Here is a 21,715-nt window from a genome sequence, read left to right on the forward strand (position 1 = left end):
CTCCAAGTAGAGGAGACAAAAAAGTGTAATCAATACTAAAGCTTTTCTCAGTGCTGGTTCACTTTCTATTTTTATATTTCTAATCAAACATAGAAAAGAAGGTCAAAGGTGATTCTCTATTCAGGGAATATATCCTACATAAAGGTTGTATGAAACACATGGTCCAAATTATTCCTCAGTCTGCATTAGATAGTTACTTGATCCACGAATCCAAAGATCAGCGTTTTTCCCCAGTGAATCAGATTTACACTTCTAACCCCAATAGCCATTCCAGAGCACAACATTCATTTGAAACAGCTGGTCTGACTTGTTCCTCCGAAAAGCAGAATGCACCAATATACAAGAATGAGCATGAGAAGTCTATTGGTGTCTAGCATGGATGTATTGCAAGAAAAAGGACAAAAGCCATTTGCCTTCAATCACCTAAATATACCAGCAGCCCAGCACCAGTAGCATATTAAGGTGCACAGTGAATACATATCGCTATTACAATAAAGCTTTTAATTGTAAATTTTGTAATAATACAAATATTTTTAAACTACAATCTTGGGTTGTTTATGCAATCTATGCTTCCACCTTAAAAATAAGTCCAAACAGAAGTTGGGAATAGAAGAATAGTTCCCAATTTATCTGTAAATTTACTAGGGCTGTCAAGCAATTAAAAAAATTAATTGCAGTTAAGCAATAATAGAATACCATTTATTTAAATATTTTTGGATGTTTTCTACATTTTCAAAGATGTTGATTTCAATTACAACACAGAATATAAAGTGTACAATTTTAAAAATTTCACTTTACTGTTTATCAAGCATTCTTTGTGTTAGATATTTTCCATAATACTGTGTGTTAAATCAGCATGCCTTGGTATTTAATTATATTTATTTTTTATTACAAATACTTGCACTATAAAAAACAAAAGCAATAGTATTTTTCAATTCGCCTAATACAAGTACTGTAATGCAATGTCTTTATCATGAAAGTTGAACTTACAAATGTAGAATTATGTACAAAAAATAACTGCATTCAAAAATAAAACAATGTGAAACTTTAGAGCCTACAAGTCCACTCAGTCCTACTTAGATAATGCTGCCTGCTTCTTGTTTACAATATCACCTGAAAGTGAGAACAGAGGTTCGCATGGCCCTGTAGTAGCTGGTGTCACAAGATATTTATGTGCTAAAGATTCATGTGTCCCTTCATGCTTTAACCACCACTCCAGAGAACATGCGTCCACGGTGATGATGGATCCTGCTCAATAACAATCCCAGGCAGAGTGGACCAACGTATGTTCATTTTCATCGTCTGAGTCAGATGCCACCAGCAGAAGGTTGATTTTCTTTTTTGGTGGTTTGGGTTCTGTAGTTTCTGCATCAGAGTGTTGCTCTTTTAAGACTTCTGAAAGCATGCTCCACACCTCATCCCTCTCAGATTTTGGAATGCACTTCAGATTCTTAAACCTTGGGTCGAGTGCTGTGGCTATCCTTAGAAATCTCATATTGGTACCTTCTTTGCGTTTTGGCAAATCTGCTGTGAAAGTCTTCTCAAAACGAACATGTGCTGGGTCACCATCCGAGACTGCTATAGGGCAGAAATATAGGGCAGAATGCAGGTAAAACAGGAGAGATACAATTCTCCTCCCAAGGAGTTCAGTCACAAATTTAATTAATGTGTTTTTTTTTTAAATGCACATCAGCAACATGGAAGCACGTCCTCTGGAATGGTGGCTGAAGCATGAAAAGGTATATGAACGTTTAGCATATCTGGCACATGAATACCTTGCACCACCGGCTACAAAAATGCCTGTTCTCACTTTCAGGTGACATTGTAAATAAGAAGCGGGCAGCATTATCTCCCGTAAAGATAAACAAGCTTGTTTCTCTTAGTGATTGGCTGAACAAGAATAGGAATGAGTGGACCTGTAGGCTCTAAAGTTTTACATTGTTTTGTTTTTGAGTCCAGTTACCTAACAAAAAAACCTACATTTGTAAGTTACACCATCACGATAAAGAGATTACACTACAGTACTTGTATGAGGTGAACTGAAAAATACTTTCTTTTATCATTTTTACAGTGCAAATATTTGTAATCAATAGTGAGCACTGTACACTTTGTATTCTGTGTTCTAGTAGAAATCAATATATTTGAAAATGTAGAAAAACATCCAAAAATATTTAATAAATTTCAATTGGTATTCTATTGTTTAACAGTGCGATTAATCGTGATTAATTTTTTTTGAGTTAATCACAGGGTGGATAAAAATCAATGATTTTTTTTAAAAAAATTTTTTAAAAAATTAGACTTTTTTAAATTTAAATTGGATTTTTTTTGATAAAATGCTTTTTGAGGAAAAAAGCAATCGAAAGATACTTTTAATTAAGATACATTATAGCTCAAAGATATCTCATCATGGAACAGGGATTATAAATTCTAATTCTATAGTATGAGACAATATATTCATGTAATGTTTAAGAAAAGTTTTGTAAATGAGTTCCAATAGTTCATGGATTACGGACCCAATTTTATGGGGTTCCACAGGCTTCTGTACTGATTATTTAGGTTCATCTTTCTATCTACCCAATGGGACTCAGTGCTCAGTCTAGACGATACCGTCAGAGATGTTTCGTTTTGCAGTTCTCAAACTGTGGATTTGCGTCTCCAGAGATAACATCAGGGGTTAAAGTAAAGTGGTATGGGCCGGTACAGCGTACCGGCATAAAGTGGCCGCCAGTACCGGTCCGAACAGCAGTGCTTTAATGTCATTGCCCCTTCCCCGTCCCCAGGCCGCTGACAGGGTGGCGCGGGGTGGGGTGGGGTGGGGCAAAAGACGTAGCTGCCCCGGGGCCGCAATTTAAAAGGCACTGCTGGAGCCCCGGGCCCCTTAAATCGCCACTGGAGCTCCGGGCGATGCAGGTCAGGCAGCGCAGATGGGCTGGCTGGGGGACGCTGACACACCAGCCCCGCCCCTTCCGCCCAAGGCCCCGTCCCTTCCACGGAGGCCAGAGCTGGGCCCATTCTGGTAAGAGCTCAGTTTTACTTTCACCCCTGGATAACGTGCTGGTTAACAGCAAAAATGTTATAAACAATATATAGAGGTGAGAAATAACAGACCTCAACCCTATTGTCCCTCTGCAAATTTGTGCACACAAAGTCAATCCCTTACCTCTCTCTAAAAGTGCAACGTTTCAAAAAGTTCAATGAATAGAAGATGGTGGGGACAGAATAGATCTGGACAAGGAGAAGTAGTCTGGCGATAAATGTGAGAAGGGAGGGACAGGCAGTAAGAACAAAAATGAAACTATTTGAGCAACATATTCCAGAAATCTTGAGGTCTTTCTGAGTGTAGCCTTCATTGATTTGAGATCTACCATACCATTCTCTCACTAGAAGGGAAAACCTATAATGGCAGCAGGCCGTAAAAAGCTGCACTGACAATGATGAAAGGAACATGTCTGAACATGCGGGATCTTCAGGTTGGTAAACTTTTTTAATTCCATACTTCTTTCTTCTGGACTGTTCTTGAATTCTCATGTTTGAGCAAAAAATATAGTTGTTATTCTATGGTACTATCATTTTAGATGCAGTTGTGATAAAAAATAAATAGCTGAAATAGGCAGATCTTCCTTTTACAATTTCACCTTTAAAATAGTACTGAATGTCAGTGAATGCAATGAGAAATACTAAATAAGCAGTATGGTAATAATAATTAAATAACTTATTTTGTTTGGGAGAATCCATCCTCAACATACAGGATTCTGAAGACTATCCACCTTCAAGATCACCATCATTTTCTATAGTTTCAGAGTTATCTGCTAATGATAGTGTTTCAGTCACATCATGTATGTCACATAGCCACAGTATATCACCTATAGCAAAAAGAAAAAAAAATCTCCATCATCCAGAAACAACCGTAGATAACTTTGTGATAAGAAACAGCAGATTACAAAAAGAGGTAATTAATAAAAAAAATTGCCCTGTTTGTTTTTGCCGCAAACGCTCCTTTCCGTATGATTGAGAACCCACACTTCATTAACATGGTTCAGTCATTAAGACCAGGATACAGTCCACCCAACAGAGCAGACATCGCAGGCAAATTGCTGGATAAAGTGTATGAAAGAGAAATTGAGCAGTGTGCAAAAGGTCTAGAGGATGAAATTGTTAACCTGAGCCATGATGGCTGGAGCAATGTCCACAATGATCCTGTTGTATGTGCTTGGGTGACAACAGAAGAATGGAATGTCTTCCTTACAGAAACAAATGTACACACAGCAGAATACTTACAAGAAGTAGCAGTAAAAGCTACAACAAACTGTGGGGAAAAAATTCAAATGTCTAGTACACAGCGTGGTAACAGACAATGCTGCAAATGTATCCAAGATGAGAAGAAATTTAGAAGAGAGTCCCAAGCTAATAACATATGGTTGCTGTGCTCATTTGATGCATCTCCTAGCCAAAGACTTCAGCGTTCCAGAAATAAAGGCTAATGTGGAAATTGCAAAATACTTCTGAAACAACCACTTTGCAGCAGCTGCTCTGAAAAAAAGTGGGAGGAAGCAAGCCAACTCTCCCACAAGACTTACAATGGAACTCAGTAGTGTACTGTTTTGAGCACTGTACCAAGAACTGGCCTAATCTGATGACAATCTGTGAACAAAATCGTGAAAAAATAGACGGCACTGTCACAGCCAAAGTTCTCAACATTGGGTTTAAGAGATGTGTCGAACACATGCCGAGTACCCTGAAGCATATTTCTGTAGCCTTGAACAAAATGCAGGGAAATAGCTTTTTTGTTGCTGATGCTGCTGAATCTGGAAGGAACTGAGATAGATCTTAAAAAGAGAAATATGCAATGACAGAGTTAAATTACAAGCATTAAAAAACGAATGGGACAAGCACGATCTCCAGCTCATTTTCTTGCAAATATTCTCAATACTCGGTACCAGGGTCAAACCTTAACTGCTGAAGAGGAGGAGATGGCTCTGACATGGACATCCAGCAATCATCCCTCCATAATGCCAACTATAATAAACTTCAGAGCTCAGGGTGAACCATTCAAGAAATATATGTTTGCTGATGTTTTAAAGAAAGTCACACCAGTGAACTGGTGGAAGTCACTTAAACACTTTGATTCAGAGACTGTTGAAGTGACAATCTCTCTTTTAAAAGCAGTAGCTTCTTCTGCCCGTGTAAAAAGAATATATTTTCTTCCTTTGGGCTAATTCATTCCAAATTGAGAAATCGTGTGAGACCTGAAAAAGCAGGAAAGTTTGTTTTTCTTTTCCAGATTATGAACAAACAGGAAAATGAAGGTGAAGACGACAGAGTTAGCTGCAGAAGCCAATATTTTAAGTTTCTCACGTTGACCTGGCTGACAGTCCATTTAATTTTTGTTGTTTTAAATATTTCATAACTATTTTAGTTAAAAACAATTTTAACAAAAACAAACCTGATTTTAAATAACTTGAATGTTTAACTAAATTCAAAAATTCATATGCTTGTTTTGTTAAAATATTATATGTTTGCTGTTGAAGAAAATAATCCAGAATACATAACATTGTTGTTTTACTTAAATAAAATAATTTAAATGTCTGTCTGGTGATGTTCTCCTCCTAATACAGCATGGAAAGAAAATCCTCCAAATATTAATGATTAACCTGTTGAATTGGAGATAGTTCACCCCCCCCCCAGTGACTTCATAAATATCTGCTTCAATTACCTTTGGTAAATGAAATAACCAAACAATCATTCATTTTCTGATATAGCTGTAAAACTAATCTGAAAAGTTTTCAAAATAAATCACTTTTAAAATACATAGTGTGTACCTTCTAAAAATGAAACCTACACCTATCTCTGAGTTGTGAAGAATATGTATTAAGGTTATAACAACCAACAAGAATGTACTTCTATGTAGAAATCCATGATTAAATAGAGTCTTCCTGACTAGTGATTTAAATCAAATGCTCCCTGGTTAATCATGAGTTAACTGTGATAAATCGACAGCCCTAAAATTTACCTACTCCTTCTTGGACGCTTTCTCCTTTTTCCTATCCCCAGAAGACTGGCTGACCATTTCAAAGCAACTTGTGACCCAAAATTTACTTTCACTTAAAAGCTAAACCTGGAAACTGAACAGTCCTCAAGTTAGATGGGTCAGAAATGGCTGAATACCTATGGATCAGCTATGAAAAAAATATATAAAGAAAAAGTTAGATCTGATCCATGCTATTTCTTGAAAATCACCTGTGTGGCTGATGTCCAGTTGAATGGGGGCCATTCTGGAGGTTGGTCTGGCTATACTGATGGGTGCCAGGAGGTGGAGATCCAACAGGAGCAGAGGACCCAAAAGGCACAGTAGATTTCAACATACCTAAAATAAGTCACATTTAAATACATTTATAATAGATATAAAAATGCATTAAATCCATTAAATGAGGACTTACTGGAACAGAACAATTGGGAGATATAAGAATTACAGTTTCAATACCAATAGCCAAGACTGGGTGAATTCAGAGCCAGGCACAGAAATTAATTAAAAAAATCCATCAACAATGCTCACCATTTATGACTTCCTTCTCACCTTCCTCTCTTTTTCAGCATTTCCCATTCCTTTATTGCTTTCAAGGACGCTAGTTTTTGTACACTAACAAGCACAGATTATAAACAGCAACCTAGGCCTCAGCTATGCTATGGCGACAACCTTAAATGTTAAACTTTATAAAGGGGTAAATCCAGAAATTTGACAGGAACAATATAAATAATAAAATAATAATATTATATAAGGTAACATCAAATACTTGCTTAGGAAAATAAACTAAGTTACCATCAAAATAGAAAGTTTTTTCAACACCACCTTGTGTCACCCCAAGAGGGAATCAGTAACTCCTCACCCTGGCTTCAAAGTCCAGCTTCATCTCTCTCCGGCTTGTGATACTCCTTTGCTTTGGCACTGTGATGACCACAACTCTTTCCAACAGGTTCACCCACAAATGACAGATCCTCAAGCCGGAGGATCACGCCCACTTCCCAGATTCTACCTCCATCAGTGTCCCAATGGTCAACCTCACTGGGCATACGATCTATAACCCTTGCAGCCAGGCTCCTAGCATGCTGCCCTTCAAGGTCCAGTTTCCTCTAATACAGCTTGCTCAGCAAATCCCCTTTTTACATTAGTGACGCTTCTTTTCGCCTCCCTCTTCTCTAACCACCTTCTAAATACCTCCTCTCCAGTAGATCCCAAGCCCCATCACTCAAACTGCCCTCTCATTGGCCATCTCTCCCCAGGACAGCACTCTGTGTTGCTGCATCTCAGCTGCAGGCCCTCTATTACCCTTCTTGGTTGGCAGCAGGTGCTTGTTCCCAGGTTACTACAATGGAACAAAGGGGGAAGAGAAGGAGAAACAGAAGGAAAGAGATTGTGCAGGAAAGGAAAGAAAAAAATCAGAGTAGGAAGGTGAAAAGGATTCTGAGAAAGGTAGGGAAGGGAAAGATGAGAAAAAAAAATTAAGAGCTAGGAAAGAGTCTCCGAATTAGTGCAGGAAAGGACCTGTGCACTTTTATTCGGAAAGTTTATTTGGGAATTCCTAGCCTACTCATTAAGCTTTTTAGTAAGAAGAAACACCAACAGTTAAGTTTTCCTCAGTAAGACAGTGCTTTTCAGAAAACTGAAAGAGCCTGACAATACAGGCTTACCATAAGAATGCAGCTCACCTGTAACCAGTATCCCTACAGTAGGAGTGTTGCTTAAACATTGAGAAATCCAAATTGCTGACCAACGGTATGGAGATTACAATTTATAAAGAACAATAATGTAACGCAATTAATGTTCCAATCAGTGTTTCTTGGATTATTTTTCTTTTAGGTTAACTTTCCTTAAAGTTAAAGTTTGGATGGCTACCAACTTTGGTAGTCTCCTTTCTGAATATTCCATATCAAAAAAACTTCTAATTTCTAGAGGTTCTTCGATTTCATTTGTCCAAACTCAGTCTTGGTATGAAGGTTGCACTGCATTTGATAAAGAGTCCTGGCTCCTCGCTCTAGGCTGAATTTGTTCCTGTCACTCATTTCATGAGAACAAGAAAAGTAGACAGGCTATTCAACAAACTACATATACAATCTTATGCAATATGAAGAAATCAGCCTTCTAATTAGCTGTCGATCCTGCTTAATATCTGAAAAATGTAAATCCTAATCTAAGTTTTCATCTTCTTATAGTCCTCTTTTATCTACCTTCTATAAAAGCCTTGAAGGACAGCTCAAACACCTTAACTATTTTAATATGTGCTCTACCTGCCTCTCTGATGTTGGCCAAAACTTGTATGTCATTTCCCTTTGCAGACTCAGTATCCTGCCCACCAATGTTGTTAAGTTTTCTCGCCCCCTTTTTAAGCCTTACTCTTTGATTAAAGGCTACTGCCCTGATTTTTCTCTCCAGTATATACTCCTTTAACTTCATTGAAATGACACCTGATTTACACAGGTCAGCGAGTAGAGAATCTGGTCTTATATAGGTTGCCAGTATAAATCTTTGGTCATTTTCTTGCATCAATCCTATATAAGTTCAATCACATTCTCTACTTTTTAAAAAATCTGGAGCCCCAGTTTGGCAATCTTTTTTTGAGTTTTGTATCCTGACATAGGTGTAAGTACAAGTATTCACTGCAGCTACATGTTTGTCCTGCTTTGCTTTATCTGATGTCTGTCAATTACAATGTATTAATCAGTAGACACATCATACTGAGATATAATGAGCAACTTTCCACCCAGCCTATAAAAACTAGCCAGGCTATTTTCCCTATTAGAAGCCAATTGGTTCCTATATGATCAGATAGCTGGCCTATGTTTTCCTCTTTTTAACTGACCCCACCACTGAAAAGACAATCTCAATGAGTACAATACTGAGTACAGTACCAACTGGATGTTCAGTCTAGATCCCGGTTAGGATCTCATTAATCTTTTAAATCAATTATTGGTCCTACAGCAGAAAACAGCTCATTTCTGAAGTGGACACCTCCCATCAAAGAGGTTAGCTTAGAAACACCTCTCTTTGTTTTCAGAAAAGATTTTTAACTCTTTCCTTCTCTCTGCATATATTAGGCATTTCTTATCACTGTGGTATCCAAACACAAATACTACTTACTGTTCCCTGCAAAGCAAACCTCACATGCAGTGTAAGTATACATGAAAGGCCTGATTCTTTCTTGCTCTGCATATTGTCTTATCATTTGCAAAGTTGGTATAAGACACCACCAAATCAGAACAGAGAATTTTTCACTGGTGTAAATGATTACATGAGATGCAAGACAATTAAGAATCAGGCCCTGAGTATATAGTACACTAGTACTGCCTTACCTGACTGAGATGCCGAGTATGATGGGTTTGGGTTGCCATAATGCCCATAAAGAGGTGAAGATGTAGGTGGTCCAAAGCCTGTAGAAAAACCTCCAATACCCGGTTGGGATTGGGAATATGGAGGTGTTGCAACATAACCTTGTTGGCTCATTCCGATATTATTCTCATTCCAAATGGGAGTCTTCCTTACGAGTCTGTAAAGGAAAGATTTCTATCAACTCTTACTCCATAGCATCCTACGAGACTCACATTTTTGTTACTGAAAGGGATACAATGAAAACCTTAAGGCAACACAAACAGAGTCAAGAAGAGAACAATTTTTTGTTCCCATCTCTTCCCCAGCCTTACTGTGTGAACTTGAACAAATCACTTAATTTATCTGGACATAGTCATTCTATCCCAGGGCAAAAGACTACAGAGTAGGGGGTTTGGTTTTTTGGGGGGGCTGGTGATCTTTGTGGAAGAAAACTCTTTGAACTGTTCTATTAGGAGGCGGTGAGAACGGGCTGCATTTGCCCCCAAAGAACAGAATGTGGGTCCGCTCCCCAGACACCACAGATCCCACAAGATACAGAGGAAGTGCAAAAAAAGCAGAATGAGGGTGGGGCAGGACCACTCCAGCAAACACTGGTCCTACCCCAATACTCCCCCTTGCACCAGGCTATCTTGCAGAAGCAAGCTGTGCAGTGAGCCTCCTGAACCAGACATATTTCCAGTAGTGAGGGAGGATTCAAGGTCCTTTCATGCTGGTTTAGCTGGAGCAAAGGGCCTACAGTGCACGGATGAATTCATCTCTATAACTGCAAATCCAGAACATCTCACCCATCTGCATTAGCACCACAGCTCAGGCCTTGGCCCCCCTTCAGATTTAAGCACAACAAAAAGTTATTCACTTTGTCATAGCCATTTTTATTACTCCAAGAGAAGCCGGCACATATGTCAAACATCAGCTACTTCAGTTATCTGACAGTGCCTCCCTAACCCCATTGCTCCAGCCTGACTCCCTGCTACCCAGCTGTGCTCCTTACAGACCTCCCCAGCCAACCTCTGGTCACAGGGAAGCAGGCTGGACAATGGGGCATAGGAGGCTCAGTAATCACAACACAGGGTACAGGAGACCTGCTTCCTAACCAAGCCTGGGTTCATATTCACAGCTGATGGCTGGCTGGGCAGTCTCCCTCCAGTTAGCCTTTACAGACCCCAGCCAACCAACCAGCTAGCTAGCTACCTAACCCCTGCTTTCCTTTATCTTTCTGCTTTATACTCCGACAGATCCAATCTTGTTTTCCATTGATTGCCCAGACAAACCTGCTCAATGTCACCAGAACATGTATCCTTCTAGCAAATGCATAAGTGTTTCAATAGACAAGAAGCTACCACCGCATTCCCAGGGTGCTGCCAGCACCTAGCCACAGGATAACTTCAGCCACCACTCTCCCCCTTCTTCTGCCCCCACTGTTTTATTAGCATTTGATTTAAAGCAAAACAAAAACCAACTCCCACATGTGACTTTAGACCTTCTGATGCCAGGAATTTCGTTTCATTGTGTTTGAAAGCTGGATCTCACCTGTAATAACACTTTGGGCATCTGTTTGTTACAGGAAGGTTTTGTTTACAAGCATACTTACCAGTGCTTTTCCCTGAGTGGGGCTAAAAATTAAGATGAATATAAAACTCTGAAGTATAGGGCAGTGTTGAGCTAGACCAGGGGTGGGCAGCCTTTCAGAAGTGTTGTGGCAAGTCTTCATTTAGTCACTCTAATTTAAGGTTTCACGTGCCAGTAATACATTTTAATGTTTTTAGGTGGTCTCTTTCTATAAGTCTATAATATATAACTAAACTATTATTGTATGTAAGTAAATAAGGTTTTTTAAATGTTTAAGAAGCTTCATTTAAAATTAAATTAAAATGCAGAGCCCCCCCGAGCGGTGGCCAGGACCCGGGCAGTGTGAGTGCCACTGAAAATCAGCTCGCATGCCGCCTTTGGCACGCGCGCCATAGGTTGCCTATGCCTGAGCTAGGCTAACACATTTCATAACACTACTTTGCATTTACATAGCACCTTTCAACAGGGGATGTGAAAATGTTTTACTGATATTAAAGTTATTTACTTACCCAGCCCTGTTAGGTAATTATCATTGCCCTCTTTTTACATAGTGAAGAAACCAAACCAAACCCTCTATAAGGAGAGATTAAAGAGGCTAGGACTTTTCAGCTTGGAAAAGAGGAGACTAAGGGGGGATATGATAGAGGTGTATAAAATCATGAGTGGTGTGGAGAAAGTGAATAAGGAAAAGTTATTTACCTGTTCCCATAATATAAGAACGAGGGGCCACCGAATGAAATTAATGGGTAACAGGTTTAAAACAAATAAAAGGACGTTCTTCTTCACTAAGTGCACAGTCAACCTGTGGAACTCCTTGCCTGAGGAGGTTGTGAAGGCTAGGACTATAACAGGGTTTAAAAGAGAACTGGATAAATTCATGGAGGTTAAGTCCATTAATGGCTATTAGCCAGGATGGGCAAGGAATGGTGTCCCTAGCCTCTGTTTGTCAGACGGTGGAGACGGATGGCAGGAGAGAAATCACTTGATCATTACCTGTTAGGTTCACTCCCTCTGGTGCACCTGGCGTTGGCCCCTGTTGGTAGACAGGATACCAGGTTCGATGGACCTTTGGTCTGACCCAGTATGGCCGTTCTTATGTTCTTATGTAACCAGAGAGGTTAAGTTCAAAATTTGAAAAAATAAAATCAACTGATTTTTGGTAACCAACATGAGACTGATTGTTCGGAGATACAGAGCATCCAAAACCACAAATGAAGTCAAGGAGAGGTGTGAGTACTCAGCACCCAAGGGGCCTTAAGTTGCGCGCACACACACATAAACACACAATAAATGAGACATCCCAAATTAATGGGCACTCCTGGAAAATGTTGCCTAAGCGTCCTTCCCAGGTCAGACAGGAAATTAGCGGCTAAGCCGGGAACAAGACCCAGATCTCCTTACACCCAGTCCCGTGGTGATAGCTCACAATTCTCCTATGCACAAGATTCCCCACTTGTTTAAGAAATTTTTGTTGAATGTTCAGCAGTTCCAAACAGATAAGATGACAGAGCTGTCATTTGTTCCTTAGCTACTAAGGCAAAGCTTGAAAAAGAGAGAAAGCCCAGAGGGTGCTTTGTTGCCAGTAGTACTTTTTTTTTTCCCCAGCAGAGCGAGACGTGGCAACATGAGCTTTGGTCACTCTAGAATAGATTTACCTAACAGTCAGCTCTAACGTACAGTATGTAGGAAGACAGAAATATTCACTCTAAGAAGGTTTCAGCAGCCAACACCTTTCTTAGCCCGGACAGTATCCAAGGGAAATGACTTCCTCCACTGCTCAGTCACCCAAAAAAAAAAAAAAAAAACCAACAAAAAAACCTTGCCACGTCAAACTTCCCACACATTAAAAAAAAACCGAGAGATAATGTGTAAGAAGGAGAGGGACTCTCAAACACAAACATAATGCCAACTTACTGTTCTGACTCATCTCATACTGTATTTCATATCTATAATAAATAACCCTCCTCATACACAGATATACATATATATAGAACACACAGTGAAACCTGCTCCAAAATACTACCCAAGATACCAGCATAAAATGATCCACTAGTCAATGCTGGACTTTAATTAGAGATGTACAAAACTGTACAGGAAACTACACAGGAAATTTTAAGATCGCCTCTTAAACCAGGGGTTTTCTATTGTATGTGCTGTCCTTTTCACAAGTTTCTCTATTGATATACCTACATATAAATATAAATAGAAAAAAGTTTTATTTTCTCCCTTCTCTTGCTATTATGTCTTTCCCAACCCCAAACAACAAAGCCCTCCCTGACACTTCACTAACTCAAATGATATCAGTAGTCAGCTAGGTTGTAATCCTTCAGCTGTGTCTATTCAGCATAATTGCTGTGCCCATGCAAAGTTCCACTGAAATCGATGTGGCTCTCGAAAATCACACAGGCCCATCCACACAGATTCCACTATAAGATCAGGGACTTTAACTATAATATAAAAACACTCTCACCCCAATGGAAGGGAGTTGGTTGTTATTTTTATGATTTAAGTGCTACTGTGTTTTTGGTGTTGCACAATACATAGAGGGAGACAGAGTCCCTGCCCCTAGCACCTTACACTTAGATAATTAGTACAATTTTGGCATATTATATACTAGAAAGCCAGACAACAGTCCAAGCTGAAAGCAGTGAAGACTGTGTGTATATTTTATATAAAAGTATATTTAATTGGAGTTAATTCATCTTGCAAGGAGTTGTGGAAGAGTAAATTTAATTCCCCCCACAATTTATTATTAAGACTGCAGTTATTGTTTACTTCAATATAATAGGCTCAATTACAACACAGTGTAACGCAACAGCAATGCCCTCTCCTTCTTCATCCCATTACTGTACTGTGTATAGAATGCATCTTCCCCTTAATAATACTGTGTATGAGAGACATTCCTCCAACCTGGGTTACTCATGTAGGAAATACATTTTCACCTGGGCTCCCCCCTAGTTCCGTGCATGTAGGGTGCATGCTCCCCTGATCTCACTGTTACCTAGTATATGGGGTACACCCCTTCCCATTGCTCTCATGTGCTGGATGCATGTCCCTCACCCTGGGATGTGTGTATAAGATGCACTCCAGTCTGCTGCTCCCCAATACTGTGCATACAGGATACAAGTCCCTCACAATACTCCAACTCCGTGTTGAGAACATACTCCAACGCTGCATATATAGGATGCACTCTTCCCCCAAGTCTCCAGTTCTGTATATACCTTATGCACCCCCCTCCCCATGTCCTCCCAATGCTATGTACATAGATAGTATCCACTCCTTCCCCAAGTTTCCAGTGCTGTTCATATAAGACGCATCCCAAATTGTACTCCAATTATGTGTATATAGGCTGCACCACCAAGTCCCAATTGGTGTGTATTCAGGGTGCACCCTCACGCCGCACCCCCCAAGCTGAACACATAGGTTGTGCACCACCCTGCAGCCCCCGCCAGTGCTGTGTGTATAGGACGCAGCCCCTGCAGCACTTTAACAGGTAGTATATATCGGATGCACCCCCTTGCTGAGCGCACATAACGCAGCCTGCTCCCCACCACTGCCCCAGGTTTCCATTACCTGTCCACTGTGTGCAGCCCCCCTCCCCCGTGTCTCTGGGGCTCGCACGCTCGGGGCCGGTCACACAGCAGCTGTCTCCGGCGCGGGGCTCCCGGCTCCTCTCCGCTCGCGGCCGCCCAGTGAACTGCCACGTCTAACAGCGAGCGCCGGGAGCGAGCGCCGGGAGCCGCCGCGGGCACGCGCCGGCGCACACAGCCCGGCTCGAACCACGCTCCCTCACTCAGGCGCATGCCCGAGAGAGGAGGCCAAGCAAGCGCAGTGACAACCCTGAAGCCGCCGCCCTCACCTGCCTGCCGAATCGGCTCCCTAAGCAGAGCGGGGCGAGGACTGGAGAAGGAAGGGTAGAGCAGCCGCAGTGGGGCTGGGGTGGGGGGAGTGGTGCAGCAGCTAGGGGGCTGTGCAGCTGTCAGGAAGGGGAAAGGGATGAAAATTAATGCAGAGAGGGAGGAAAACGCGGCAGGGTCTGGTTATTTGCTGTTTCCTTAAAGCCCCAGCTCCTGGAGTCCTGAGACTCTCCGCTTATGCTTAAAGAGGCTGTCACTGAGTCTGGCTGGCGGTGGTGGAGGGGAGCTGGAAAACATGACCCCCTGCTGGCTCAAAACCATTAGTGAAATACTGTATCCAGTGTTGGCATCCACAAAAGAGGTTGAAAAATAAGAAAGCGTTCAGAAAATAGCTACAAGAATGATTCAAGTGGGAGACTGAAGCAGCTCAACCTATTTAGCTTATCAAAGAGAACATTAAATGGTGACTTGATCACTGTCTAAGACCCTAGCTGGGGAAAAGATTTCTGATGGTGCAGGGCTTGAGTGTAGACATGGCTTAAATTTCTCAGGGATGTAGATTTTTCACACCCCTAAGTGATATAGCTGTGTCAATTTAACTTTTTATGTAGACCTGGCCTTATTCTGGTCTCAGTCTCTCCCTGTTTTTTGCCTGCAACCCAGCATGTCTTTTTCACACACGTCCACTTGGTCAGAATAATATTCTGAGGAAATCTCCACCTAGTTTCTGAGCAGACTATTAGGCCTTGTTTTAGATGTGGCCCCTTAACTGTCTCTGCCAGCTATTTTAAGCAAAGGGCATGTTCAAACACCAGGTTCAATAAGGTTTTAACTCAACCCATAACAAGGTTTAACCCAGCTTATAAAAATACTTAAAATACTCAAATATATTTTTAAAGTGACAGAAGCCATAACCACCGAGGGAAAAAAACAAGGCTTAATTTGGAGTCCCTGAGCTATATGCACGTTTTCATATTGTCAGGGCCCTACCAATTTCATGGCCAAGAAAAATGTGTCACAGACTGTAAAATAAGCCCTTCCCCATGAAATCTGATCTCTCCCTTGCTGCTGGGAGTACCCCAGCTGGGGGGCTCCTCTCTGCAAGTGCCAGCTGGCCTGGGGAGGGACAGGGCTTGTCCATCCCCTGCACGGCCACTGTCCGGGAGTCAGGGGTGCGGTTGGGGGAGGGGGAGGGAGATCAGAGCCACCTCGGAGTGCCTCCCCCTGCTGGAGGAAGCTCCAGCTGGGCAGCAGCCCTGGAAGTTCCTTCAGCTGGAGGAGGCTTGTGAAGGTGGGTCCGATCTCCTGCTGCTGCCAGGAGCACCCCAGCCAGGGGGCTCCTAGCTGCTAGTCCCTGTTGGGCTGGGGAAGGATAGGACGCACCTCTGGGTACCTTTGGGCTTGGGAGCCCATGTTTACAACATCATAAAATTTCAGATGTAAACAACTGAAAACATGAAACTGACCAATTTTTAAACCCTCTGGCTGTGAAATTGATCAAGATGGACAGTGAATTTGGTAGGGCCCTACATATCATGAACAGAGACCCTTAGTATAGGGTGATCTCATGGGCCACTTGTGAATCTGATACCACCCTTACCAGCAGCAAACAGACCTTGGTTCAATGAAAAACTGTAATTTTAGGACAATATTAAAGAGAACCCAGATTAAAAAGTCCAAACAGACCCAGTGAAACCATTTAAATTGATCAAAAAGGCCTCCGGAGACTGAGGGAATCATAAATCACGCTGCACCTTGCAGAAAGGATTACCATTTGAAGACTAACAGATGTTTCACTGCTGCAAGTGGTACCCTCATAGTTTGGTATAGGGAGAGGTCTATTTCCTTTAATCTTTTGCAAGACATACATTGCGGAGTTTCCACAATGTGATAAGTATCAGAGGGGTAGCCGTGTTAGTCTGGATCTGTAAAAGCGATGTGACCATTGCTTATTAGCACCGTAGTGTCCAGGAAGTGGATCTCTTGTGTGGACTGGTCCAGGCTGAGGTTGATGGTGGGATGGAAATTGTTGAAATCATGGTGGAATTCCTCAAGGGCTTCTTTTCCGTGGGTCCAGATGATGAAGATGTCATCAATAGAGCGCAAGTAGAGTAGGGGCATTAGGGGACGAGAGCTGAGGAAGCGTTGTTCTAAGTCAGCCATAAAAATGTTGGCACACTGTGGGGTACCCATAGCATGGTATGCGGGTACCCATAGCAGTGCTGCTGATTTGAAGGTATACATTGTCCCCAAACATGAAATAGTTATGGGTGAGGACAAAGTCTCAAAGTTCAGCCACCAGGTTAGCCGTGACATTATTGGGGATACTGTTCCTGACGTCTTGTAGTCCATCTTTGTGTGGACTGTTGGTGTAGAGGGCTTCTACATCCATAGTGGCCAGGATGGTGTTTTCAGGAAGATGGTGTTTTCAGGAAGATGGCCAGTAGATGTCTGTGTGAATTGTATAGAGTTCCAGGCAGGGGTAGTCCATGATGAAAAAAAGAGAGACAAAGCTGGCATTGAAGCTGTGCAGAAGCCTGCCTGTTCATGTCTATAGTAAAGTTTGTAATTTTATTTAAGGAATGTTTCCTATAAGGCAGACTGATTCCATATCTCACAGCATATAGTACACAGCCTTAAAGTGTGTGTGTGTGGGTGAAGGGGTACGGGGGAGGGGGAAGGACCTCTACATAGGTCAATGATTTGTTTGTAAGGGGAGCTTTCCCTTCCAAGCTCTTTGATCCCTGGCTCCAAATGTTCACTGAGTCCTCTGGCTGGGACATTATTTTCCCTATTATTATAAATGATCTTATATTTTCATTTTTTATTTGCAAATTACATCATAGTATGCTATTTAACTTAATGTGCAACTTTTAGACCTTTATGTATCTTCCCTTCTGCCCCTCAGAATAAACCAATGGGACGGGCAGTCTCTCCCCTGATCACTTGTCACTCGAATAACCAGTCCAAAGAGCTAGAACTCCAGGGTAACTAGCTAGATGGGACTGGTTGTTTTGATTGCCACAGTTATGGGACCCGGCACAGAATCATCATATATGACTAGGCTGCTAGTAATAAATATAAATTGTGGAGGTCGCTGAGTGCTAGGTCCAGGTCATATTCAAGGGGCTTTAAGAAAGAACTAGACTTGAGGCCTGATTATTGCCCCAACCCAAATAACTCGTACCAGTTCTTTACAGGAGGCTGGGTGCTCTCAGGATATTGGGGTGCTTTTATTTATATTGTTATCTCCTCCCTTTTCCCAGTTTGGTGACTCTGCTTGAGTGCCCTGTTCTGTTGAAGTGGCTCTTCTGGTACTCCATCAGAGACACTTTAAAATTACTACCGCCCTCTTTTTTTATGGTTCCCGCTGTTGGAGCCTTGGACTTGGTCAAACTCCTCTCTGACTACATGCTCACATTCTCAGAACACCTTGATGGATTAACCCACTGTTCTTGGAGAGATTTGTAGGCTGAGGATCATACAATTTCAGGCCACTCCTTTTGTCATTTGCAGTAGACCTAATTGACTTGCTTCACCCACAAATAGCTGAGTAAGGCTGTGACAGCAGCCCCCACTAAGCAGACTTAATTGATAATGATTTTATATTTATATAGCACCTATATAACTCAAAGAATCACAAAACACTTTACAAGCTGTTATAGAAGTTATATAAGGCAATCACTTCATCACTATAATGGCGCCACTTCTGAAGTGAGAGGTGGCACCTTTTTAACAATGAATAGCAACACTAAACAATAGTTTAAAAGGCAGGAGGAGAAACATGCCATATCCATTTGAAAATGCAAGGTGAACTCAGATAAGCAGAAAGTAATTTACCCAAGATGGAATTTTGCCAGCACAGAGAGTTTAATACCCTACATTGGGAACGTGCCTTAGGCTTTTTAATGACTACTGGTGGTTTAGGATCTTGTTTATTCACCTTATTTAAAAAGTCACCACTCTCTGTAACATAGACCACGCTGAGGTATTGAGTCCTTGCTGAATCAGAGGGAGAAGTGCTACTCACTAAATCACTTTCTGCAATATCTGGGTGTTCCTTGTTCATCTCCCATCCTTAGCACAGAGCTGGCCTGATGCTATTTAGTTTATGAGAGCAGATGGGAACCCAGCGTAAAGTGGTATTGCTGCAGGTCACTTTGTTTATACCTGTACCCGGTGACTAATTTGGAGACCTTCCCCTAGGTCAATATGGAAACGATTCATTTTGTGACAGAAGTATTTTTCCAAATAAGTAAATACAAAAGAAACATTTTATTCCTCAATTCTATTGATTTCTGTTGTATGTATATATAAGAGCTGGAGGTTTTCCAGTTTAAGAAAAATCTGAAGACAATAGAGAATTGTGGTTCAACATACAAATGCTGCAGAATTTGCAAACATTTAATCTTAACTGTAATTGAATATCACAACACCCAGGAGACAGGGAAAAAAACATTGCTCTTATTTTACAGGTGGGTAAACTGCGGCATGGAGAGGTGAAGACTAACATTTTAAAGAGTTTCCACTAATTTTGAACACCTTAATTTTTGAGTTCCCAATCTCAGGCACCTCAGAGTTTGCTGAGCATGCATAACTCCCATTGACTTCAATGGGAGTTTTGCTTGAGTAGAGAACGCTGAATATGACCCCTTAGTTCTGATTTTGCAAAGACACGTGCTTAGCTTTATGTACACAGGTAGTCCTTCTGAAGTCATTGGGACCGCTCATGTGCATAAAATTAAGCACATGTGTAAGTCTTTGAACGATCGAGACCTTAGTATGTATCAAGATAACCTTTCTATTCATTAGTTTGTACGTGAGATGTTGCTAATAAACAAAGGCATAAATAGCCTAATTTGGCAGATGGTTTATGAACTCCATTCTTCTCTGAAAAATCATAACAAAAACTAAGAAGTGGTGTCAGTTTGTATAAAGAAAATCCTTCAAAAGCCAAGTGCAGCATCTCTCCATTACACATGAGGGAGGTGCAACATTATTTTCAAGACTGAACTCATTAAGTGTGAAACATGATGCAGTTATTTTATCCACTAGGCTACTCTATCTTTAGTGATCATGCATGGGAGTTTACAGGATTATTTTGGTCACTGAAGGGCTTCCATATTTTTCAAATTAATTCAGTAGAATCATGTGGAGCAATACAAGAAAAGAAAGTACTATTAAAATGAATGTAGTGGTTATTCCCAGGCAAAAAAGCCCCTCCCTCCCTAAACTTAACCTGAAGCTAAAGCTAGGAAAAAGCAATCCATGTACTGAATGAAGCAGGAACTTGCCTAAAAACATAGTATATCATTTAAGTTAAAAACTAGTATCATCAGGCATATGCACAAGGGGCCAAAATTAAAGTTGCATAACATTTTCTATCTTTTGAATGCTTGATTTTGCAACCTTAGAGTTATTTTAATGTAGGGTTTTTAATGTAATTTGTATCTGCATATACGCATGCTTTGTCAAATAGAGTTAAAAAGTAATGGATACATAAGAAAAATTGTCCAAAAACATTACTACATAAAAATTACTAATACAATCAGAAATCAGAAAAAAATCACAATGCCCATTAAAATTAAAAGATAGAAATGTCTCATTGAACAGCTACAAGGTTAGCAGTTTCTAAATGTGTTACTGGAGACATATGATATATATTGGAAAAAATGAATCAAAATTTTCAGATAACTCACATCACTATAATTAGGATGGAGAATTGGGGATAGAGGATGGAATATTTAGGTAATCATGCTTTTCGCTAGAGCATTCCCAGTGGCTGCATAATGAGCAAGGTACAGAAACAGTTGTCTTTCCTCAGTGTGACTGTTGTTGTTTGAGATGTGCCTGTTCTCTTCTTATAAAAAATACTCATGATTATAAAAAAGTGTGCTTATCTGAAGTAATATAAATTCTTTCTGAAACACAGCACTACTAAGGGGAGTATAACTATTGTTTAAGTGACCTATATAAGTTTTGAAGTTGGATATTTTGTACAAAGATAATGGACTCAGCCCCTTTGGTCCTCCTGTTTGCCAGTACCTCGAGTTTGGCTATTAAACATTATGCAGCTGTGGATAATTCAGCACATATGAACCCTGCACTGAGTTTTGCCATTGAATACTGACTATCACATTTCTTCCTCTTGAAGTTAGCTCCACTGAAATTGGCAGGATGAGATGAAAAAGAAAAAAAAATAGCTAAAAAAATCCCTGGATAATTTTTACTTCCTTTCATTTTGGGCCCATCTTTCAGTGGACTATAGCCTCTTTTGAAGTTTTGGGTAGGCTCATTTTCCATTGATTTCACAGAATTTGAGGGCACTGAGAATCTTCAGAAGAAACACTCAGCACTCTCTGCAGGATTTGACCAAGTTTCTAAGAACTATGCCAGGATTAGTATTTATCTGATGCTATAACTCCTAGGCATTCAAACATATGTGTCCTCAATGTAAGACATATGGGAACACCATTAAAGAGTGAAGTGTAATTCTGCTCTGGAAAGCAACGTGGTAAAAATGACATTGCGAGGTTTCCTGATTATTGTCCCTCAATAACTCCAGATGAAATTTGCCCACATTGTGAATACAAATATGTTTATGTAACAGCCAGTTCTGCAATCTTATTCTAGAGTCTGAGAGTCACAGTGGGTTCTTTCTTTCTTATGCACCATCATCAGTACTGGAGATCCTGCAAGCTAAATTATGTTCTGATTGGCACTTGTGTAATCAGATTATATGCTAAATTATACATGTGCAATACTACTGAAGCCTAATGATATTACACAAATTTAATTTACAACATAATTTGGAGACAGTGTGGTTGCCTGTAACTGAAAGGAGAATTTGGGCTTTGATTCTAAATTTGTATACTATTGCATCTAGTAAGGAACTGAAAACTAGGAG

General features: G+C 40.7%; 1 protein-coding gene across 4 annotated transcripts in view; it reads right to left on the reverse strand.

The window, feature by feature from the left end:
• SEC24D (SEC24 homolog D, COPII component) overlaps window positions 1-21,715 on the reverse strand; it is a 129,222-nt gene that overhangs the window by 75,287 nt on the left and 32,220 nt on the right. For 2 of the 4 annotated variants that reach the window (XM_075127616.1, XM_075127617.1), the window contains exons 2-3: window positions 9,346-9,539; window positions 6,238-6,364 (exon numbers count right to left, since the gene is read on the reverse strand). In XM_075127616.1, coding sequence (XP_074983717.1) covers window positions 6,238-6,364; window positions 9,346-9,496 — 278 coding nt within the window. In that variant the 5' untranslated portion in view covers window positions 9,497-9,539. Of the gene's footprint in view, window positions 1-6,237; window positions 6,365-9,345; window positions 9,540-14,524; window positions 14,685-21,715 lie in introns of those variants that run through there. The other 2 variants (XM_048847130.2, XM_075127618.1) reach the window with 2 other exon arrangements.

Source organism: Caretta caretta, chromosome 4 (genome assembly GCF_965140235.1).
Source record: "Caretta caretta isolate rCarCar2 chromosome 4, rCarCar1.hap1, whole genome shotgun sequence".
In the NCBI taxonomy this organism is placed as follows: domain Eukaryota; kingdom Metazoa; phylum Chordata; order Testudines; family Cheloniidae; genus Caretta; species Caretta caretta.